This window comes from Esox lucius, chromosome 20 (genome assembly GCF_011004845.1).
Source record: "Esox lucius isolate fEsoLuc1 chromosome 20, fEsoLuc1.pri, whole genome shotgun sequence".
Classification (NCBI taxonomy): Eukaryota; Metazoa; Chordata; class Actinopteri; order Esociformes; family Esocidae; genus Esox; species Esox lucius.
Genome location: NC_047588.1, coordinates 45,027,130 through 45,052,844, shown reverse-complemented (window position 1 = coordinate 45,052,844; position 25,715 = coordinate 45,027,130). Strand labels below are relative to the sequence as shown.

At 40.6% G+C, this 25,715-nt stretch overlaps 1 protein-coding gene across 1 annotated transcript in view; it reads right to left on the bottom strand.

The window, feature by feature from the left end:
* nxph2a (neurexophilin 2a) overlaps nucleotides 1-24,362 on the bottom strand; it is a 29,899-nt gene extending 5,537 nt beyond the window's left edge. Inside the window, exons 1-2 of the mRNA XM_010866889.3 lie at nucleotides 23,770-24,362; nucleotides 23,388-23,533 (exon numbers count right to left, since the gene is read on the bottom strand). Coding sequence (XP_010865191.1) covers nucleotides 23,388-23,432 — 45 coding nt within the window. The 5' untranslated portion in view covers nucleotides 23,433-23,533; nucleotides 23,770-24,362. The remainder of the gene's footprint in view (nucleotides 1-23,387; nucleotides 23,534-23,769) is intronic.
* Between the last annotated feature and the right edge of the window lie 1,353 nt (nucleotides 24,363-25,715).

The following is a 25,715-nucleotide window of genomic DNA, read 5'->3' as shown; positions in this document are numbered from 1 at the left end:
GAATGCCTGCAAGACTGCGCTGACACAACTTCTCTTGCTCTCCTCCAACCCCCCCACCCCCAGTTCAATATCAGACACACATTAAGGTGTGTTGTGCTGCTCTTTATTATGTGTGAATGTGTTTGTGAAACTGAAGCACAGAACAGTGAGACCAAAAGAATAGCTAGTCATTCAGACTTCAAAACAGAGAAATGAACAAACTGCTAGGCAAGGTCTGATGAAGGAGAAACACAAAGACTTCTTAATTAAGATTGGTTAATCTGAGCTGCTTTGCTGATTGGTTAATCGGAGGGAGTCGCTATGCTGCAGGCATTTCAGGGCACTGTGGCTTAAAACACACACTATTATCATAATAAAGCCCCAACTTATGAAGTTGAAAACACAAGACCTAATTCCAAGTGTTCAAAGCTAAGAGATTAATTGCCAGCATTGGGATTGTGTCTGTGTAACAGTGTTGAAATGTGGAACAGCTTTGGGATTTGGAACAGTTTTGGAATGTGGAACAGCATTGAGATATGGAACAGTGTTTGGATGTGGAACAGCATTGAGATATGGAACAGTGTTTGGACGTGGAACAGCTTTGAGATATGGAACAGTGTTTGGACGTGGAACAGCTTTGAGATATGGAACAGTGTTGGGATGTTGTACTGCATTAGGATGGGGAATAGTCTTGGGATATTGAACAGCGCTGAGATGTAAAACAGTGTGGGGATTTGTGTGCGTTGAAATGTGTAAAAGGGTCTTCACAAGGTTTTCACACACTGTTGCTGGTATTTTGGCCCATTCATCCATGCAGTGATGTTTTAGGGCTGTTGCTGGGCAACACGGACTTTCAACTCCCTCCAAAGATTTTCTATGGGGTTGAGATCTGGTGACTGGCAAGGCCACTCCAGGACCTTGTAATGCTTCTTATGAAGCAACTCCTTCGTTGCCCGGGCGGGTGTGTTTGGGATCATTGTCATGCTGAAAGACCCAGCCACGTTTCATCTTCAATGCCCTTGCTGATGGATGGAGGTTTTCACTCAAAATCTCACGATACATGGCCCCATTCATTCTGTCCTTTACACGGATCAGTCGTCCTGGTCCCTTTGCAGAAAAACAGCCCCAAAGCATGATGTTTCCACCACCATGCTTCACAGTAGGTATGGTGTTCTTTGTATGCAACTCAGCATTTTTCCTCCTCCAAACACGACGAGTTGAGTTTTTACCAAAAAGTTCTATTTTGGTTTCATCTGACCATATGACATTCTCCCAATCCTCTTCTGGACCATCCAAATGCTCTCTAGCAAACCTCAGACGGGCCTGGACATGGCTTAAGCAGGGGGACACGTCTGGCACTGCAGGATTTGAGCCTCTGGCGGAGTAGTGTGTTACTGATGGTAGCCTTTGTTACTTTGGTCCCAGCTCTCTGCAGGTCATTCACTAGGTCCCCCCGTGTGGTTCTGGGATTTTTGCTCACCATTCTTGTGAACATTTGACCCCACGGGGTGAGATCTTGCGTGGAGCCCCGGATTATCAGTGGTCTTGTATGTCTTCCATTTTCTTATAATTGCTCCCACAGTTGATTTCTTCACACCAAGCTGCTTACCTATTTCAGATTCAGTCTTCCCAGCCTGGTGCAGGTCTACAATTTTGTTTCTGGTGTCCTTTGACAGCTCTTTGGTTTTGGCCATAATGGAGTTTGGAGTGTGACTGTTTGAGGTTGTGGACATGTGTCTTTTATACTGATAACAAGTTCAAACAGGTGCCATTAATACAGGTAACGAGTGGAGGACAGAGGAGCCTCTTAAAGAAGAAGTTACAGGTCTGTGAGAGCCAGAAATCTTGCTTGTTTGTAGGTGAACAAATAATTATTTTATAGACGAATTTGCCAAGAAATTCATAAAAAATCCTACAATGTGATTTTCTGGATTTTTTTTCTCATTTTGTCTCTCATAGTTGAAGTGTACCTACGATGAAAATTACAGGCCTCTCTCATCTTTTTAAGTTGGAGAACTTGCACAATTGGTGGCTGACTAAATACTTTCTGCCCCACTGTAATTCATGTTTATGTACTAAAACCTTGTTCCCTGCAGGAACTTTACCCAGGAACTAGGAACCTTTCAAGGAACTCATTGTGTTTCCACCGCAGGAACCAGGTCTAAATTAGGTGATGGGGCCTATATTTTACCCCGAAAACAGTCCCTGCTTGGGGTTTGTACTTTCCCAAAGTACTAGAACTTTGTGGGGTGGGGCTTGCAGTGTTGAACGTTTGTGAATTGGAATGGAGTCAAACGTTGAGGAGACGCAGCCCACAGGTATGAACATACATCAGAGTGAGAACATACATCAGAGTGAGAACATACATCAGAGTGAGAACATACGTCAGCAGACTAATTTGCATTTTCTTTGTATGTTTTTAGACTGCAGTGAAATGCACGCAACAATGGCCTGAAGGAGCATTTTAGTTCCTTGAAAAGTAGTTCCTGGGCCTAAAAGTTCCAGTAACTTTTTCTCCGAAGTGTTTTTATTGAACTTTTCAATTCAATTCACAGTGAATATGTTTGAAAGTTTAACCTTAGACATGTGAAGCCGGTGTACAATCTTAAATTGAATTTCGCCATGCCTTACACAAATAGATGAAGAATCAATTCTTTGAAGTATTTTAGAACATAGATCTTAGATATGGTTGTATACAAATCCTTTTTCCAATGTCCCTATATCATTGAAAGTGACGGTTCTTCTATATAAAAAAACTGCTGTATAGAACCTTTAGCTGTATAGAGACCTTTAACCTCTGGATTGGTTTCTAGAATCAGATCAAGAGGTGGTTTTAGAGGCAGGCAAGGAAATAGAATAAACTGATTTCGCACAGAATGTCTGACTTGTAAATAATGGAAAAAAGGATGTACCGGTTGAGCGATTTAATTTGTTCAAAACACGTAAAAACGTCTTCTTTATACAGTAACCTAGTTCAAAATTCCCTTTCCCAACCAATAATCAAAGGTATTGACGGAGAGGGAGGCTGGGAACAGGTGATTGGCTGCAATAGGGGCATAAGTAGACATGGAAACCAATCCATAATGTTTCCTAAACTGGGACAACATTTTCAAGGAATGTAGAAAGACGGGGTTCTGACATGTCTGGGGAATGTGCAGTGGTAATGATGAACACAGAAGTGCATAAAGTGAGGTACAACTACAAGAACTTGATTCAATTTGCAACCAAGAGGGAATGTCCGAAGAAGATCAATCACACAACCAATATAATAAACTTTTGATATTTGCTGACCAATAAAACATTTGAAAATTTGGTAAAGCCATTCCACCATGCCACTTATGCTGTTGTAAAAATTATTAAAGTAGTTTTCAAAAATAAGTCTATATGAGTATCAATGAAGGTGATAAAAGACTCATCAGACAGAAGGAGTGAGTTAAATCTCCATAATGATCTACTGGGTCTACAATGGGGAAAAGTTAATTCCAAAGTTAATTGGGCATGGTCAGAAATCACTGTCCTATTGTAGGTACATGACTATACCAAAGGCTGCAAGATTTTGTCCAGTAAAAATTGTCAATTCATGAATATGTATGGTAAACCTTTAAAAATAAAGAATATTCTGTCCTGACTGGGTACAGAAATCGCTATGGGTCAGATACTGCACACAAATCTAAAACACTCTTTAAGACCTCAGATGTCCTTGATAAATTTGTCATTCTACTAGAAGATCTATCCAATAAAGGGTCAATAACACAGTTAAAATCCCCAGATAAGATCAACTGGTTCATGTCCAAGTGTGGTATAGATTACAGATATATGTTCATAAATTGAGAATCATCCCAGTTCAGGGCATAAACACAGGCAAGAGCTTTCCAGTAACAATAATAAAACATCCATTAGGGTCCGAAACAATTTTGGATGCTACGAACCGCAATGTGAATCAGAATCACTGCCCCCCTGGCCCTACTTTGAAAGCATGAATTAAACACCTGACCAACCCAATCCCGCTTTAAACGAATACAATTTGGAGTGTATTTGAGTTAGCCAAAGTCATCTATATAAAATCCTTAGAGTGTGCATAACTTTGTGTCTATCAAGCATAATAGCAAGTGGACTCTGTGGCTCAGACTAAAATGACATAAGAGGTATAGAAAAACGGACAAAAAAACACTCAAAAAGGTAATAGTTACCCCACTCCCAGCCCTTCCCCAAACAAAGTGCATAAATCCCCTGGGCAGGTTGCCCATCTTCAATAACTTGGGTCTCTAGCTAAACCTTAACTAACACAAAGCTCACCAGACAACAACAATACAAGGTGGATAAATGGTGCAAAATACCAAGTGTAATGAAAACAGCATGACAGTATGGTAAACTTGGGTGTACCCATATACACACACTTTTATATACAACAAATTAACTGGCAAAGCAACACTAAAGCAATGCAAGCAATATTGGGAAATATTTGCCAAATATAAAAGAGAAAGGAGACTGGAAGGAGGAAAGGAGAAAAGGTAATAAATAAAATATACACTTGTGGTACTAATTAATAGAATATCTAACAATGTTTTATCAAATGATGATCAAATGATAAAAAAAAACATCCTTGTGGACCTAATATAGTAAAGACATTAAAGTGAGTTCAGGCCTGCAGCACAGCCTACCACAGCAGTAATCGGCTCCATCTACTGGATTGTTATTTGTAGAGGTTACCTGAACATGGTCACTGAGCTGATGGAATGTTCTCTTTCATGCAAGATATGGCCAGCTCGGGGTCCTCGAATGATTTTTCCTTCTGGAAAGCGGAGACTGAATTTGACATCAGGAATATCTTTAAGCAGTCAGTAAAAGCTGCTTGCCTCCTGGCAACCTCTGGTGCAAAATCAGGAAAGGAAATGTATATGTGTGTGCCATTGTATAGCAGCTTCTTCTGATTCAAAAGTTGGAGAATACAGTCCTTGACGTCTCCATGGTGCACTCAAAGTACAAACGCACTCGAATTACAAACGGCCTGGGCCTCTAGCGGCCTCTAGAATTGTAACAAGTTACTCCCCTCTTTGCCATCCTCAATGCCAACAAGTTGGATATTCTGACAACCACTTCAACCTTCTAAAGCCTGTGTACCTCTGCTTGTAGACACTTTGCCGTAGCTTTCAGGGCCATTACTGACAAGCTCCATTCTATAGTAGCATGTTCTAGATCATCAATACGCAGTGTTTTTTGCGAATTAACGGTCTGTAGCAAGATGACAGTCATATGTAGTGCTTCACAGATGGAGGATATTTCTCGACGGACAGCAGCTGTTTGAGTGTCCATTTTCATACTCAATGTTTCAATCGCCGTGATCATTTTCTCTGCAGAGGCTTGGTGTATCAGCTTCGCTAGCAGCAGCGGCACTTGGTTTGGTCTTGATTAGCCATGATAAAGAGACAAGCATACTGCGTATAAACTGTATCTTTCTGTAACTATTCAACAAATGTAACACAATGCTATACAAATTAGATAAATACAAAATTAAGTATATTAACCTCTGAAATTACAGTATGTCTACAAGTTGTCAGTAGATCTCAGAACTTCGCAGCCTCACATAACAAGCAAAAACCGGAAGCCCCAAGTTCCAGGTACTTTTTGTGGAAACGGAGCATAAGTTGCTAAAGGTTGCTGGATCGAATCCCAGAATCAGCAAGTTGAAATATCTGCTCTGTCTAAGCTGCTAACTCTAATTGCTCTCAGGTTGATTGTGGAAATGAGAATGTTTCAAGTCAAAATTACCAGGTACATTAAAGGATAACATTCAAAATAAATAAAAAACAAGATGTAAACCGATCACCAACCTACATGGTTGTTGGCATGGTTGTTGGTGCCAGACGGGCCGGTCTGAGTATTTCACAATCTGCTCAGTTACTGGGATTTTCACGCACAACCATTTCTAGGGTTTACAAAAAATGGTGTGAAAAGGGAAATACATCCAGTATGCGGCAGTCCTGTGGGTGAAAATGCCTTGTTGATGCTTAGAGGTCAGAGGAGAATGGGCCGACTGATTCAAGCTGATAGAAGAGCAACTTTGACTGAAATAACCACTCGTTACAACCAAAGTATGCAGCAAAGCATTTGTGAAGCCACAACACGCACAACCTTGAGGCGGATGGGCTACAACAGCAGAAGACCCCACCAGGGACCACTCATCTCCACTACAAATAGGAAAAAGAGGCTACAATTTGCACGAGCTCACCAAAATTGGACAGTTGAAGACTGGAAGAATGTTGCCTGGTTTGATGAGTCTCGATTTCTGTTGAGACATTCAGATGGTAGAGTCAGAATTTGGCGTAAACAGAATGAGAACATGGATCCATCATGCCTTGTTACCACTGTGCAGGCTGGTGGTGGTGGTGTAATGGTGTGGGGGATGTTTTCTTGGCACACTTTAGGCCCCTTAGTGCCAATTGGGCATCATTTAAATGCCACGGCCTACCTGAGCATTGTTTCTGACCATGTCCATCCCTTTATGACCACCATGTACCCATCCTCTGATGGCTACTTCCAGCAGGATAATGCACCATGTCACAAAGCTCGAATCATTTCAAATTGGTTTCTTGAACATGACAATGAGTTCACTGTACTGAAATGGCCCCCACAGTCACCAGATCTCAACCCAATAGAGCATCTTTGGGATATGGTGGAACGGGAGCTTCGTGCCCTGGATGTGCATCCCACAAATCTCCATCAACTGCTAGATGCTATCCTATCAATATGGGCCAACATTTCTAAAGAATGCTTTCAGCACCTTGTTGAATCAATGCCACGTAGAATTAAGGCAGTTCTGAAGGCGAAAGGGGGTCAAACACAGTATTAGTATGGTGTTCCTAATAATCCTTTAGGTCAGTGTATATAACCTAACTTATATCACTCAACCTATATCAATCACCCAACCTATGTCCTATATCACCAGAACTAAAAGACAACTTATATCGTCTAACCTATATTACCTAACATACTGTATAAAAACCAACCAAACCTATAGTTAGATGAGAACATATGAAACCTGAAGAAGACATGTAGAAAAGCAGAATGGAAAATTACTAAACTACATCTGTTACATCTATATGAAGGAGCTGCTATTATCTTATAAAAAGGTAATTAAAGGTCTGAAGGCTGGCTATTTTTCTGGTCTAATTGCAGCAAATTGTCGCAATCCAAAGTTCTTATTTAGAACTACTGACCGTGTTGTTAATCCAGCACCAGCTAGGGCCACAGACTGCTGCAGACTGGGAACATTTCTTAACCTTTTCTTAATCAGAAGATTGCTAATATTAGATCTATGATAAACCATACTCTGCCCCGTATTGAAGTGCCTTACCCATGTCTAAACTTATTTAACTATTTTACTCCAATTGTATTAGAAGACATTTTAGATATCACATCTCATTTAAAACACTCCTTTTGCCCTCTAGACATTATACCACCCAGACTGCATAAAGAAATCAACAGTATTGTCTTAATTATTGGAACTGCTCTCCATTATAAACAGTTCTCTCCATACAGGTTGTGTCCCTGACAATTTAAGTCAGCATGTGTTCAGCCTCTTCTTACAAAAACTAATCTTGACACCTCTGTTTTTGCCGGACCGCGTATGTGGAGACGGCCAAGAAGAGCAAATGTCTCTTACATTACAGTGAGTGAGTGACTAACCTATTACCCCTTGTTCAATAGCGTGGTGGTTAGTGACGTGGACCTGCAGCCAATAGGTTCCATGTTCAAATCTCATCGCAGTCAAAGCATCCGTGTATGTCCTTCTGGGTAATATAGGCTAGATCACAACCCCTTGGGCAGTAAAAGAGTAGGGGTTTCCACGATTCTCTCATCTTTTCACTTGATGAAAAAGTCAGTTATCGTCATGTATATTGATAGTTATTGTTTTAATATCATTCACGAACGAAAGAAAAATGAATGTTGTTGTGCCATACAGTGAAATAGCTGTGGCAGTGTACAGTTCATCAACAGGTTTGCTAGCAATTGCTCAATTCTTATGAATATTTCAAGTAGTAAGTTAGTAGATACTAGTAAGCTTTTAAAACGGTCAGTGGCAAAAGCCATACATTTCATAGATGCTATTTGTGGTGGACGTAAACATAACAAGAAGTGCTAGTTTAACACAATGATTAATGTTGTCTAGCGAAATATTCAAACTAGGCATAATGTTAATGCTTGACAAAATGATCTAATGTTGAGAGGCTATTCCAACACTCACAAAAGTGTGGTGTAGTGGTTAAAGATAGAGTCTCTCATGTGGGAGGCCTGGGTTTGAATCCAGTAAGGGCAACAACATTTATAATTGCGGGCCAGCTAAACTAGGCTTGCCTGGTTTCTTTTCTGATTAATAAATACAAGCCAATTTCCAAGATGCCCTTCTTATCCAAAATAGTTGTAGCAAAGCAACTTTTACAGGTGGTGGAACACAATTTTATTTTGGAAGAATTCCAGTCAGGCTTTTATCAGAAATACAATACTGAAACTGCTCTTGTTAAGGTTACAAAGGACTTTATGTTGAATGCTGACTCAGGGATTGGGTTGGGATCGCTGGGAATGGGAATATCTTTAAGCATATCGGGTTGTGATCTCTGAGAATGGGAATATCTTTAAGCATATCAGGTTGGGATCTCTGGGAATGGGAATATCTTTAAGCATATCACTAAGGTAAACAGGTGCCAGAACATGTCCTAAAAACTTTTATACGATGGCTTTCACTAATATTTTATCTTTTTACTTTCTTTGTTGTTTTTAAAAAATATATATGTTTTTATTATTATTTTAATGTATTTCTATTTTTATTGTGTGTAAAGCACTTTGTGTAATTGTCCTAAAAAAGCGTTATACAAATGCAGTTATTATTATTTATTATTATTATTATCAACTTATGGTCTGGTCCTTCTTAGGGAGTTTTTCCTAGCCACTGAAATTCAACACTACTGTTGTTTGCTCCTTGGGGTTTAAGGCCGGGTGTCTCTGTAAAGCACTTTGTGACAACTGCTGTTGTAAAAAGCGCTTTATAAATACATTTTGATTGATTGATTGATTGATTGGTTGTGGGTTTGAAGCTCTGTAATTTTTATCATAGGTACACTTCAACTGTGAGAGACGGAATCTAAAATAAAAATTCATAGAAAATAACATTGTATGATTTTTAAATAATTAATTTGCATTTTATTGCATGACATAAGTATTTGATCACCTACCAACCAGTAAGAATTCCAGCTCTCACAGACGTGTTAGTTTTTCTTGAAGAAGCCTTCCTGTTCCCCACTCATTACCTGTATTAGCTGCACTTGTTTGAACTCGTTACCTGTATAAAATACACCTGTCCACACACTCAAACAGACTCCAACCTCTCCACAATGGCCAAGACCAGAGAGCTGTGTAAGGACATCAAGGATAAAATTGTAGTCATGCACAAGGCTGGGATGGGCTACAGGACAATAGGCAAGCAGTTTGGTGAGAAGGCAACAACTGGTCAATCTCCCTCGGTCTGGGGCTCCATGCAAAATCTCACCTCGTGGGGCATCAATGATCATGAGGAAGGTGAGGGATCAGCCCAGAACTACATGGCAGGACCTGGTCAATGACCTGAAGAGAGCTGGGACCACAGTCTCAAAGAAAACCATTAGTAACACACTACGCCGTCATGGATTAAAATCCTGCAGCGCACGCAAGTTCCCCCTGCTCAAGCCAGTGCATGTCCAGGCCCGTCTTAAGTTTGCCAATGACCATCTGGATGATCCAGAGGAGGAATGGGAGAAGGTCATGTGGTCTGATGAGACAAAAATAGAGCTTTTTGGTCTAAACTCCACTCGCCGTGTTTGGAGGAAGAAGAAGGATGAGTACAACCCCAAGAACACCATCCCAACCGTGAAGCATGGAGGTGGAAACCTCTTGTAGAATGCTTTTCTGCAAAGAGGACAGGACGACTGCACTGTATTGAGGGGAGGATGGATGGGGCCATGTATCGCGAGATCTTGGCCTACAACCTCCTTCCCTCAGTAAGAGCATTGAAGATGGGTCGTGGCTGGGTCTTCCAGCATGACAACGACCTGAAACACACAGCCAGGGCAACTAAGGAGTGGCTCCGTAAGAAGCATCTCAAGGTCCTGGAGTGGCCTAGCCAGTCTCCAGACCTGAACCCTGAAGGATCTGGAGAAGGTCTGTATGGAGGAGTGGGCCAAAATCCCTGGTGCAGTGTGTGCAAACCTGGTCAAGAACTACAGGAAACGTATGATCTCTGTAATTGCAAACAAACGTATCTATACCAAATATTAAGTTCTGCTTTTCTGATGTATCAAATACTTATGTCATGCAATAAAATGCAAATTAATTACTTAAAAATCATATTTTTTGTTTTAGATTCCGTCACTCACAGTTGAAGAGTAACTTTGATAAAAATTACAGACTTCTACATGCTTTGTAAGTGGGAAAACCTGCAAAATCGGCAGTGTATCAAATACTTGTTCACTCCACTGTATATATCACAAGCTAGATGACCCAACCTAAACAACCCAGTTGACAGTAGACAATCTATATCATCTAACCTATATGACCAAATCTATATTACACAAAAATATGAGTAATACAATATCATAGAATCATCATTAAGATATTTGTCAATGCAAATTTACATGAAATGGTGAGACGGTAGTGGTCCATGTGTAATACAACATGATGTGTCAGTTGTTGTTAATGATGATAAAACCCAAGCGTATAAATGTCCTAACCCTAACCCAGGAACGGGCTGAACCCTGCCATCCAGGGAAGGCCTTGTGTGATGGCAATTTCACTGATCAGAAGCAGGAAGTACAGAGACAAAATTTAATTGGCACAATTAACAGTTTATTTGCAAATAGAAAGACGCGTCAAATGCTTACAAATTAATCGTCCAAGGAGTGTCTAACTTAATACATGAACAGTCATCAGTACTTGTTGAAAAAGGGGTGTGGTAAGATGCTGCCCATCTGTCTTGTGTCACATAGGTTTTACCCATGCAAATGCAAATTAATTATTTAAAAATATGACAATGTGATTTTCAGGATTTTTGTTTTAGATTCTGTCTCTCACAGTTGAAGTGTACCTATGATAAAAAATTACAGAACTCTACATGCTTTGTAAGTAGGAAAAACTTACTAAGTAGGAAATCCAACACTACTGTTGTTTGCTCCTTGGGGTTTAAGGCCAGGTGTCTCTGTAAAGCACTTGGTGACAACTGCTGTTGTAAAAAGGGCTTTATAAATGAATTTGATTAATTGATTGAGTGTATCAAATACTTGTTCTCAGCACTGTATAAACTGGCAGTATAGTCTACTTTGTATAAAATAAGTCCAGATTGAGCTGGAGTTTTCCTCCTCCCATCCAGATGTCCCAAAAAAGAGCATGCCACTCTTCCATGACATTGGAGGAGCTCAAACCAAAACAGAATCTATGGAGGAGGCAGAGCAGACAAGCCCAGTAAAGTCCTGAAGAAAGATACTTTTTTTATTCTGCTCCTTGAGTTACACACAGTTTTTGTTCTGCTCCTCGAGGCAGTTCTGGTTGTCTTGACCGGTCTAACCCAGTTGTACTGTAATGTGTGACATTAGCGGTTCTGAATCAGAGAAGTGAAAGACGAGCAAGTTCATTTATAGCAGCTAGAACAGCAGGGTACTGGAAGCTTGATGTTTCAATTTGGCCAAGCCGTTTTCCTTTTGATTTTTCAATGTTGCACCTTGTTCCTTCCACCATGGAACCACGGTTATAGACATAATATTCAATAGCTCCAGATGTTTCCCTCTAGATCATAATAACTAATAGGCCTCACAGAGGAGCATGATGAGGTGGTTCTGGCTCCACAAAAGCATTGAAGTTCTGCTTTTTTTTTTATCTCATGGATTTATCTACTCTGTGGAAATCAACCTCACTTCTGTGATGGAATCCTTTTCCCTGCTAAATTTCTTTGTCTGAAGGTTCATTAACTTAATTCAGAGGGAATCACTGAAAGGGGTAAACACTGCTGTCTGAATGACTGACTGTGTTACTGGACTGGAAGGACTGTACTCACCAGAACAGAGTTCATATGTCTGAATGACTATGTCACTGCACTGGAAAGACTGTATTCACCAGAACAGTGTTCATATGTCTGAATGACTATGTCACTGCACTGGAAAGACTGTATTCACCAGAACAGTGTTCATATGTCTGAATGACTATGTCACTGCACTGGAAAGACTGTATTCACCAGAACAGTGTTCATATGTCTGAATGACTATGTCACTGCACTGGAAAGACTGTATTCACCAGAACGGTGTTCATATGTCTGAATGACTATGTCACTGCACTGGAAAGACTGTTTAACCAGAACGGTTTTCATACAGTGCGTATTCCTCCAAATTGATTTTATTGTTGAACAAATAAAATGCTCTCAGTCAATCCAAAATATAATTGAACCTCAAACCTGAATGTTTAACAAAGGGAAAATTCATTTTGATCTTTCTTAGGGGAATACATAAATGTGCAGAATTACAAAAGTAATTTCTCCAAGTCACTTGTTTATAACTCACGTGAGTAAGTGCAACAAATAAGTAATACAAAATGAAAATAAAATAACATTTCTGGCCTTTCAAAAATATTCAGTGACCGATTAGTGATGGCCACAGGCTCATCCATCAAGAGTCACTCTCATTTAATCTGTCCATGTAACATTTGAAAAAATGGTATTCAGGTATTTCTTTCCCCAATCTATACGCTTCAACGTGTGAACCTTATTCAGCGGTGGTCTTCTTTCAGCATTCTTGACCTTGGCCATGTCACTTGACACCTTTTACTTCTGGACACTCCAGGTAGGTTGCAGTTCTAGAATATGGTGGCACTGGAGGATAATGGGTTCCTGGTAGCTTCACGTTTAAGTCTACTCAAGTCTTTTGCAGTTAATTTGCATATTTTCTTCTCCAATGCAATTTTTGTGCCCAGTTGACTATTCACAACAGAACAATTGAGTGTCCGGTGGTTACGCCTCAATACTTTAGCTATTTCAGAGTGTTGCATCCGTCTGGAAGGCATTTTACAATTTATGACTTTTCAGTGTCAGTTAAATCTCTTTTTTTGCCCATTTTACCTGAGGTCATGAAGCTGCCTAATAATTCTGCACACCTTGATATCAGGTGTTATTCACTGTTGTCACACCCTCCCTCATTACACAAATACACATCACCTGAAAATGATTTCATCCAATGAGTATTCAAGTTTATATGGTTTGGAGTTGGAAAATGTGCATAGAAATTATACGATCAGAATACTCACTTGTCTAATAATTCTGCACGCAGTGTATGTCTGAATGTAACAATGTCACTGCACTGGAAAGAACTCATAGATTCTGATGGCTCTTGTCTATTTAAACATGACAAGCTTTTGCATTTAAATTAAGCACTCCCTCCCAGCATCAAACTGCATTTTATTTATAATGATTCACACAAAGAGGTAGTTAGTGAGAGGAGGAAAACAGGAGAGACCCTGGGACGTTGCCAGTCTGAATCTGGGAATGATTGGACTTTTGATGCGATAGCTGAACCAGCCCAGCTCACATCACTCTTCATTAACACACAACACAGCACAGACAGGTGTTCATGCATTCAGCAGCACTCTCACAAACACACACACACACACACACACTCAAAAATCCACACCTTTAAACTGGAAACCACAAAACTAATTACAGTGGAAAGAATTCTAACCGTTTACAGTCATGGATCTGGACAATAATGGGATTACTTTCTCTATTTCACAAGGCTGCCCATGACAGCTGACACAGAGAGGTTCCTCGCTAGATCCTTGGCTTTGGTTTTAGACAATCCTGCAATCTAAAGGCCACTGCCAGCCTGTGATGTGAGCTCAAATCTGGTTCTAAAATAGGCCAACGGTTTAGCAATAAATTATAGTCCAAAAAATATATATTCTGTGTTACACAATGAAAGATTGCACACTTCACTGCTGATCAATGATATCCAGATTAGTCCATAACATTGAATCAATCAATCAATCACATTTATTTATAAAGCCCTTTTTACAACAGCAGTTGTCACAAAGTGCTTTTACAGAGACACCCGGCCTTAAACCCCAAGGAGCAAACAACAGTAGTGTTGAATTTCAGTGGCTAGGAAAAACTCCCTAAGAAGGACTCAAACCACTTTCTTTAATTTTTTCTGTTTATAATTAATTATGATGTACAATAGATCACGTCTTTACCTGCCGTTCCATTTTGTAGCAGTCATTGTCCTGCTGAAAGGGTCTTTACCATAACCTTTGGTAAAGACCCAGCTATCTGACACTGGATTCAATACTGTACTCCAGAATGCATACTTCATGATACCATACACAAGTTTAAGGTACCCAGTCCAAGAGGCTGCAAACCCCAAAACATCACTGAACCTCATCCACGTTTGACTGTGGGGGAGGTGTTATTTTCTTTAAAGGCTTTATTTTGTTTTCTATAAACATACAGATGGTATGATTTACCAAAAAACCCTAACTTGGTCTCATCTGTCCCAAAGGGACTGTGGCATGTTGAGGCATGTTTTTGCTTTCTTATGCCTCTCTCAGCGGTGGGGTTCTCCCAGATCTCCTACCATACAACCAACAATAACTGACTTAGCAACAGATGGTGCAAGTTACATCGTACCTTCAGTCTAATGGTCAGTTTGAATCTGAATGGAAGCTGATCAAGGAGCTTTCTACAACATCTGAACAATCCTTTGCTACAATCATAATACAGTTTTATTTCGTTTTTTTGTTTTGTTGTGTTATAGATTTCATATATAATTAATTACATTTCTTTTTGGCCATGAATCTACACACAATACCCTATAATAACAACAAAAAAAAGTTTTTAGAATATTTGTGTGAAGTTATTGAAAATAAAAAACCTCATGTACGTATCCAGTGTCATTGTCCTGCTGGAAGTTGACCCAGCTGTCTGACACCGGATTTGACATTGTATTCGAGAATGCCTTGCTATTCCACTACTCAACGTACCCAGTCCAAGACGCAGAAACCCCAAAACATCACTGAACCTCCTCCAGGTCTGTTATTTTCTTTAAAGGCTCAAGTTCGTTTTCTGTAAACATACAGATGGTGTGATTTGCCAAAAACACCAACTTGGTCTCATCTGTCCAAGATTCTCCCAGAAGGATGGTGGCATGTTGAGATTTGTTTTTGCAAATTGTAGTCAGGCTTTCTTATGCCTCTCTTTCTCAGCAGCGGGGTCCTCATCGCCTACCATACAACCACATTTCAGCACATTCCCAAGGTGTTGACTTTCATTGCATCATCACAATGATAATCCCTCTACATGGACTAGCAGCTTTTGATACAACCTCCTCTTAGTCCTGAGAACATCCATCCATCTCTAACCCTAACCCCTACACTCCATCTACCTCTAACCCTAATCCCAGCACTTCATCTGTGTCTAACCCTAACCCCTACACTCATCTGTCTCTAACCCTAACCCCTTCACTCCATCTGTCTCTAACCCTAACCGCTACACTCCATCTGAATCAACCCCAAACCCTACACTCTATCTATCTCTAACCCCAAACCCTACACTCCATCTGTCTCTAACCCTAAACGCTACACTCTCATCTGAATCTAACCCCAAACCCTACACTCCTTGGCCCTCATTTATCAAAAGTGCGTACACCAAATTTCCAGCGTACACCTGGCGTACAACCAAAACCACGGTGACTTTGAGATTTATCAATATGGACGTTGGCGTACGGCACTCTCAAATCCTACGCCAGCTCAGGAGGTGGTGTACGCACGTTTTGAGTTAGTGCGGAAATGCGCAGGAAAAAAAATCCTAACGTACTGACAAACTAAAAGATATGATATATTATGACCCACTTTAAAAAAAACAACAACATAATTACAAACTTCAGTGTTTATTTTTGTGTGACTTTCCAAAGCATTTGATTTATATGTATTCCTTCAGATGCGAGCCTGTGCTCTTTACATGACGTTTCAGGGTTAGGCCCGGCAGTTGCGCATGGACTGGGTTCCGTAATAAAAGGCTTTTAATGACCAAAATTAAATAAAAATGACATTCTTCTTCTTTTAAATAATAATAGAAATAATAATAATAACGACATTCTTCTTCTAAATAACAATAAACGTCATTAATAATAAATATCATGAAATAATAAGACGAATATTACAAATTGTCATGCAATTATTAATGTGAATGAATGGTACTCCACATCACATCATCATCTTTTATTCCGCTTTTTAAACTGCAAAATGAAACAATTTTATTTATTTCTACCTCCCTGGTGATCGTCTCAATCTCCACGTCAGAGAAGTTTCTCTTTTTTGCCGTCTTCCGTGTGTCCATGGCGTAAAATGAGGGCGTGGGGGAAGCGGAGACTTGAATATATAGGGGCGTGTTATTCTAATGACGATCGTTTTCAGCCGCGGCATTTATCAAGGGCAGGTATTGCGTACACCTGGATTTTAAAGGTACGCACAGATTCATAAATCAGGCGGTGAGAGTAGTGTAAGCAAAATCTTACGCCAACATATACGCCCGTTTCTACGCAAGAATGATAAATGAGGGCCCTTCTGTCTCTAATCCTAACCCTTACACTACATACAGTATATCTCTAATCCTAACACCTACACTCCATCTCTAACCCCAAACCCTAAACTCTATCTGTCTCTAACCATAACCACTACACTAGATTTATCTCTAATCGTTACACCTACACTGTATCCAACCCTATCCTGTATCTCTTGAATTGGCATCTCTTCATTCAAACCAAGCACTTTATGTTATCAGTATGCATTTCTTCAATCAAAACAATCAGTGTAGGGCTTCTGTCCAATCTGCATCTCTAGATTCAAAGCTTCAAACAATTGTTAGGTTATCTAACAGTTTTTTGGGTCATGGTGCTCAATATGACTATTCAATGAAAATGTATTTTTTTACCCCCTGTCTCAGTTCCAAGGTGTTACGCTGCTATATTATTGTGCTGGGGGATGTGAGGGATGTACTGCTAACTTTTCTCAGTCTCCTCCAGTTTAAAATTTTAGGAGGAGATGAGGTCCTGGTCCACACCTGCGGATTACCTGGTTTGGGGGGCCCGTTGCTGTCCCTGTCCTTGTCCACCTGGTCATACTTCTGACCTAGTCTAAAATCAAATAGACTCTGGATTTAGCCCAGAGAAATGTATTTATTATTCCAATTGGACTCTTAATATCTCACCCGGCACAGCCAGAAGAGTACTGGTCACCCCTCCAAGCCTGGGTCCTCTCTAGGTTTCTTCCTAAAATTCGACCTTCTTAGGGAGTTTTTCCTAGCCACTGAAATTCAACACTACTGTTGTTTGCTCCTTGGAGTTTAAGGCCGGGTGTCTCTGTAAAGCACTTTGTGACAACTGCTGTGGTAAAAAGGGCTTTATAAATAAATTTGATTGATTGATTGATACTTCTGGAAACAGAGGCTTGGTTTTTAAATTCTCTACCATATATCCCCTCTTTTAATCACAATTCTGTGCTATCCAATTTATGAATATTGCCATGTCTCATCCCGTCATCTCCAAGCGGGACAACACAGTTCTTAACATTTTCATAGTACTGTGTTTGTTATTTTGACTCTAACTGCAATTTAAAGATATTTTCTTAATTCCAGCATAAAAATTTTGCCATATTAAAATTATTTAGAGGATTTCTTTATTCCTTAAAACTCAGTCTTAATGGACTAGCCCAGCCTGACAGAACGTTTGCTCCTTCTCCAAGAGCTTTATTCAGACAAGAGCGACATTCCCTTTGAAGACAGAAGAGAGGCACAGATCCTAGTTCTCTCTGCTGTGTGAAGACAAGCAGGTACCTCAGAAGAAATATGCAGAGACAGAGAGAAGCTGACAGCACTTTGTTAGGCTGGATAATGACAAGCTGAAAGAAAACCCTCAATGACTCAACTTAGAGGAGAAAAATGAAAACAGAACAGATAATCAACTGAGATTTATTATGCCTGTTCTAAAGCTGCCGTCCTGTTAGCACATCTTGTCTTCTAGAAGAAAGCAATACTGATTTAATTAGAAAAGGTCAATCATTTTACAAAGCCATGACATCCTTTATGATTGGCTGGCCATCCCTAACACCTGCTGGTCATTATTTCTGATGTCATATCCATATAAAAACACTTAAGAGCCTGATGGCACAAAACTCATCCTCCTTTAAAATACCAGTAGCACACAGATAGCACTTTGATTAACTTGCTAACACACATCCAGTACACAGCTAGCACAGTTAGCACACATCCAGAACACAGCTAGCACACATCCAGCACACAGCTAGCACACATCCAGCACACAGCTAGCACACATCCAGCACACAGCTAGCACACATCCAGAACACAGCTAGCACACATCCAGAACACAGCTAGCACACATCCAGCACACAGCTAGCACAAAGCACAAAGATTTCTTGCAAACGACTGTCCCATATGAATTGTTCATGTGACAGTTTGACTGTCTTCATTTGTTTATATGCTCTGCTGCTAATAACTGTTACAAACCGAGACTTTCATGGAATATATTGTCAATTGATGATTATGTTTATTTCCCATGTATATGTGTATATAATTTCTATATTTGTATGACATGTTTTACATAGTTCTGCTGTGCTCTTGCAGTTATATGACTTGGGCTTGGTTGTCATTTAAAATGTAGAATTAGAATGTCTCCACTGGACTTACATGGTTAAATAGCAAAAACATAGAAATGGTCTACATTAACTAAAGATTATTAAACTGAAATTGAAGAGGTTTTACTCTGAAAATCACAACGTTTGGAACAAACAAAACATCAGGTATCAGGACTGAAAATGTCACAGACAATATTGTTCCTGATGGATTTAGTCAGGTCCTCTGGCTGTGAAGCTGTGACCTCAATATGAGCTCAGATACACATCAGCAGCTTATCAGCTCCAAATGATTCCTCAAATCCACCGTTTCTCGTCTTTACAGACAACCACACTCAAATCCTTGTTTAATCACTTCCACAACAATTCCTGGGTTACCAGCCATTTCTTCCGATATATTCCTTTTTTCCCATTTGACTTGCGGGGTGTTTTGCAGAGTAAAAGTTGTGGTGCCTCTGGAGGCAGGTCCTGTGAGAGAGTGATGCGAAGCCGGGCCTGCCGACCAGGCTACAGCTGCTTCACAAGAATATAAACCACATTTTTATTGTCCGTTGGGAAGGGCTGTGAAAAAGACCAGCCTTATCACAGCCTAGCAGCTCTGTAATTCACTGCAATGATAAAGTGGCAGAGCGGAAAACCTTACAAGGCTGGCACAATCCAAAGACGGATTAGTTTTTCTGACATAAGCTTCCTGAAAAACTAATCAATCAGTCCATGCAGCATTATCAGAAGCAGCAGCTCCTAATCCCCCACTGTACAGTTCTTACATAGACACTGTTGCCTTTAAATATACAATAAATATATAATGAAATCAGAGCTAATTGTGCCCAGTGAAGAGGGCTGAACAGACCCTGGAGAGGGAGTTCATACACAATGTACAGTTTAGAAAAACAGGACTCTAACTGCTGTCCTTGACAAACCCTTACAACTTTCTCTGGTCACTACAGGTTTCTATCAACAAAACATGGTTCATTTACAAAAAATTAAAGGAACACTTAAATCACATATCAGGTCTCGATGAACAAATCAACAAATTAAAGAACAAAATCTTTACTGTACATTGCATAATTAATTGAGAACAAAATGACATAACAATGGAAACCAAAATCACCAACCAATTGAAGGCTGGATTTAAACTCACACCAAACTTTAAAGAAAACAATATAAATCACAGGCTGTTCCAACTTGCATGAATTTCATCACGGGAACATATAATGTGACTCAGTAGTGTGTATGGCCCCCACGTGCCTGTATGCACTCCGGATAACGTCTGGGCGTGCTCCTGATGAGACGGTGGATGGTGTCCTGGGGGATCTCCTCCCTGACCTGGATCAGGGCATCAGTGAGCTCCTGGACATTTTGTAGGGCTCTGGCATTGCTCCTCCTGTTCCTCCTCGCTAAAAGGAGCAGATACCGGGCTTGCTGCTGGGTTGATGCCCTTCTACGGCTCTGTCCAGCTCTCCTTATGTAAAGGACCGTCTCCTGGTCTCTCCTCCATGCTCTTGAGACTGTACTGGGTGACACAGCAAACCTTCTTGCGACGGCACGTATGGATGTGCCATGCTGGGTGGATCTGAACTACCTATGCAACCTAAATGGGCTGCAGGTACTGCCTCATGCTACCAGTAGTACAAGGACACTAGCAAAATGCAAAACTAGAGAAGAATCAGTCAGGAAGGATAAGGAGAGAGCAATTGACTGTGGGGGGTTGTCTGGCTGTTGCCTTTCCAGTACACCTGTTGTCACTTTCATTTGCACCAAAACACGTGACAGTGATTCACAATTGCTTATGCTTCCTAAGCGGACAGGTTGATATCCCTAAAGTTTAATTGACTTGGTGTTATATTGTGATGATTACGTGTTCCCTTAATTCTTTTGAGTAGTGTGGATACAAACTCACACCGAAATTCAAAGAAAACAATATAAATCACAGGCTGTTCCAACTTGCATGAATTTCATCAAGGGAACTCATAATGTGACTCAGTAGTGTGTTTGGCCCCCACGTGCCTGTATGCACTCCGGATAACGTCTGGGCATGTTCCTGATGAGACAGCGGATGGTGTCCTGGGGGATCTCCTCCCAAACCTGGACCAGGGCATCAGTGCATTCCTGGACAGTTTGTGGTGCTACTTGGCGACGTCGTAAGAACCAATACATATTGTCCCAGAGTTTGTTATTTATTTTAATGATTTATTGCATAGGTCTACATACAAAAGTCACACTTGTCTACTTCAAAGCACACTAACTAAAGTTCTGAAACTTTTTAAGAGGATCTGAAATACATCCATAGTAACAGGTGTACATGAGCTCCTACCTCATTATTACAGATAAACTATCTCACTAAAAACATGTACACAGTCTACTACCTCACTACAACAGCTCTACAAGATCTACTACCTCAGTATAGCATGTCTATGTCTCTACTACCTCTCTATAAGAGGTATACAAGATCTTCCACCTCAGTAGAGCATGTCTATGTCATCTACTACCTCACTATAAGAGGTATACAAGATCTACTACCTCAGTATAGCATGTCTATGTCTCTACTACCTCTCTATAAGAGGTATACAAGATCTACTACCTCAATATAGCATGTCTATGTCATCTACTACCTCACTATAAGAGGTATACAAGATCTACTACCTCAGTATAACAGGTTGATAGGGTGAGGGGGGAAACATTAGAGGGAAAATTCATAGAGCACAGCTCAAGTGTTTCTGCCCTAATATACATTGTTGTGCTGTCAGATGGTCTGCAGCAGCTGTTGTAGAGAGAATGGTTCCTGTGAAGACTCTGACCCTCTTATCTCTCCCTAGGGACCAACACAGATGCCACAGCTACAGACTCCCTATTTGACTTATTATTGGGATGTGTGTGTGTGTGTGTGTGTGTGTGTAGCACAGACAACATGTCCAAAGATAGAGAGGGTCCGCAGGGACGGAGCATGGGGACAGGAGGCCGCAGGGACACTGGGAGGGAGGCCCACAAGGAGGCTGGGACACTGGGAGGGAGGCCCACAAGGAGGCTGGGACACTGGGAGGGAGGCCCACAAGGAGGCTGGGACACTGGGAGGGAGGCCCACAAGGAGGCTGGGACACTGGGAGGGAGCCCCACAAGGAGGCTGGGACACTGGGAGGGAGGCCCACAAGGAGGCTGGGACACTGGGAGCGAGGTCAACATGGAGGCTGGACTCTAGGGGGAAGAGTGGCACTAGAGCCATAGAAGAGGACCATAACCACAAAGCCACACATTACCCTGGCACACATTACCCAGCCACACATTACCCTGGCACACATTACCCAGCCACACATTACCCTGCCACACATTACCCAGCCACACATTACCCTGCCACACATTACCCAGCCACACATGTTAAAATGTTAATACCTTTATATGCCTTCACTGTGAAATGTCTAATAATTTACTAGCATTGTACATCTACGTTTATTTCCTTTACTTTATTAAATGTATTTTATACAGACACTGTCCAGCAGTATGTAGTTTTATACAGTGCACATTAATTATCAATATTGTAAAACAGACAATTTTTGCATGTGTTTCAGCCTTCTGCTTAAAGTATGTGTGGGATTATGACTTTACAGCATTTGCACAACTTCTGCAATTTACATACTGATACTGAATAATTAAGTTTTATTTCCCTATTTTCTGATCCATCTTTGGAAAGCTTAAAGCAACCTTCAGGGAAAACATAATGATGTCACTGAGAGCTTTACACACTCTAGATTAAGATTTACAATTTCAGGAGAATAGAACATAATTTACCCCGGATTGACATGACCCTTGTCATCAAATCATATACTACTGAAAAGATGAGGAACTTGGAGGTTTAAGCCCTGTGGTCAGCTGTTATTGTAATGTGGCCGGACATTAGGCTGCTCTTCAGTGGGTTTCAGTATAAATCAGGATTACATGCCAGGGTTAAATATTTTTAAAATCCATAGAAATCCAAGGGAAATAATTGAATGAATTACTACATATAATATCCATGATTGTCATGTGATGTGTGGAAACTAAAAATATTGAAAAATAAATAATTAAACCAATTTTGAAACCAATTAAATAAAAACTGACAACATTTACATTGAAAACGTTCACCCTAAAAACATTGAGATGTAATGCTTCATGAACAGCCGTAACTGGAGGAACTCCAGAATAGAGGTTGAAATATCGAACCCGCTAAATGGGGAGCCCTGCTTGTCACATTGAAATGTATCAGAATGAATGCAGATCCGTTTCAGCGATTCATAAACATTTACATGGTAATTATAATGACCGATATTAAATATATTTATATTGTATTAAAATGCTCCTGATGTCCGGAGTCAGATCCTGTTTTCAGGGACTACTTATCACACAAACTTGCCAGGGATGTTTTAATAATACGATACTAATTTTAAACTTAACACCAATTTTATTTCAATTGCATTACAATCATTTATTGCAGCCCTATGAGCCATTATTTACAAAATTATTTATCAAATTATTAATATAATAATATATATAATAATATAATAAACAGACGTAAAAATTCATTCAAAGTCACACATTTTACTATATCTTGGGTATTAATACACAGAATACATTAAATTCTAAATTAATTAGTTTTTAGACACGATGCAATGTTCATCATATCTGCAAAGATCTACTATTACTTTTCTTCTCCTAAATATTCAAGAACTCACCTGATGTAGGAGGAAAATTAACACGAATGATCCTGGTGTTTTCATATTTGCTGTCTCTCAGGGTGTATTTAGGAAGAATGATTAAATCCACGTTGGAACATTTTGGGAAAACTGGATGAACGTACAGATGTCATCGCTGCAATCCGCTGAAGAACAAAAAGAGCAGCAACCACTTCAGATTATCAAACAATAAACTGCAATTAATAACGTTGCACATATTCAATCCCATCTTACTGTCCATTATGACTTTCAAAAACAACAAAAGGCTACAGCACAAAGGTCTGAAGTTGAAGAAATTCTTAAAAATAAATGTTCACTAATATGTCCTTGCAATAATTTATGTATAAACTACATAAATTAAAATACTAACATAAGCACTCACCTTGTACTTTCTCCCAATGCCTGTTCTCTGTAACCTGTTCTCCCTCCGTTAGATCCGGACAGGCGGTGAATCCATACACTCCTTCCACTTCAGACAAGTAGTCTCCCGGGACCCGACCGATCTGGCTTATTAACTGATTTATTGATCCAAAGCAGAAACGTGTTTTCTTTTTTGAAATAATACCTGCAATTGCTACAAGACTTTTCTGTCCAAATACATTCCCAGTGACTGCTGCATTCGGTGTTGTCAATTTAAGACAATACTTAATCTTCTGTGACTCGCTTCAAGTCCAGCCTTAAAGCCTCTTAGCGATTTGCATCTGTCGTCTGCTCTTTTTTTGAAAACTTTTTTTCGTGAGCTGCATGTCATAATGTGTTTACACTCAGTGTCTTGCGAGAATGATGTTTTGCAACAGAGCATGCATAGTTTAAGTCAGAGACCATTCCGGTGTGCCATGGTAACACGATGGTGGTACTACTGCAATATTCTGTGTGGGGTGCGGAGTATCCTCTTCCACGGTATGTCCTGTCGTAGTTTCCTCGATGTGGCTATTGCAAGCTTCCGCTCCGCTCTCTGCGCGCTGATAGACGCAGATCTCTCTTTGAAATATACCTTGGAATTAGGAGCTGGTGACAGCCTCGATGCTACGCGTTTCAAATTTTATTAAGAAGCTCGTCAACTTCTTTAACCAATTAAGCGCATAGCAATTTCACTGAATTCCTTTAGTTGCCCCATGCCCGTTCCTTTACTCTTTTGATTTCATCTTAAGTGTTTTAATATATCTATAACTTAACTAAAGATCTGACAGGCCTAGTTTTAACAAGACCAATCAATACTTTACGTGAGCTAACATATGTATTGATCCCCCAGGCACCAATGTATATAGGTCCCAAAACACCCATACTTTAAATGGAATTTTTACACAACATACTGATGCAGTTGGTAGTAGCCTACTCTAGCTCTGGTGAAATCCAGCCCAGATCAAGCACTAATAAGATAATGCTAAGCTTTTTTGAATGTAAGGAGTTGTAACACTTCAAATATGTATGTAATAACTAAAGGGAGACTTATCCCCTGTATTGTATCAACATTATGACAGTTAGCCCACTGTCATGACTCAAAATGTTAGGAAGGACAAGTATATCACACAAGTCTGTTACACCAGTCTACCACACCAATCAACTAAATCAGTCTGCTACATCAGTCTGCCATACCAGTGTGCGTCACAGTCTACTACCTCAGTCTACTACACCAGTCTACTACACCAGTCTGCTACACCAGTCTGCCACACCAGTCTACTACCTCAGTCTGCTACACCAGTCTGCCTCACAGTCTACTCCCTCAGTCTGCTACACCAGTCTGCCATACCAGTCTGCCACACCAGTCTACTCCCTCAGTCTGCTACACTAGTCTGCCATACCAGTCTGCGTCACAGTCTACTACCTCAGTCTGCTACACCAGTCTGCCTCACCAGTCTGCCTCACAGTCTACTACCTCAGTCTGCTACACCAGTCTGCCTCACAGTCTACTCCCTCAGTCTGCTACACCAGTCTGCCATACCAGTCTGCCACACCAGTCTACTCCCTCAGTCTGCTACACCAGTCTGCCATACCAGTCTGCGTCACAGTCTACTACCTCAGTCTGCTACACCAGTCTGCCTCACCAGTCTGCCTCACAGTCTACTACCTCAGTCTACTACACCAGTCTGCCATACCAGTCTGCGTCACAGTCTACTACCTCAGTCTGCTACACCAGTCTGCCTCACCAGTCTGCCTCACAGTCTACTACCTCAGTCTGCTACACCAGTCTGCCTCACAGTCTACTCCCTCAGTCTGCTACACCAGTCTGCCATACCAGTCTGCCACACCAGTCTACTCCCTCAGTCTGCTACACCAGTCTGCCATACCAGTCTGCGTCACAGTCTACTACCTCAGTCTGCTACACCA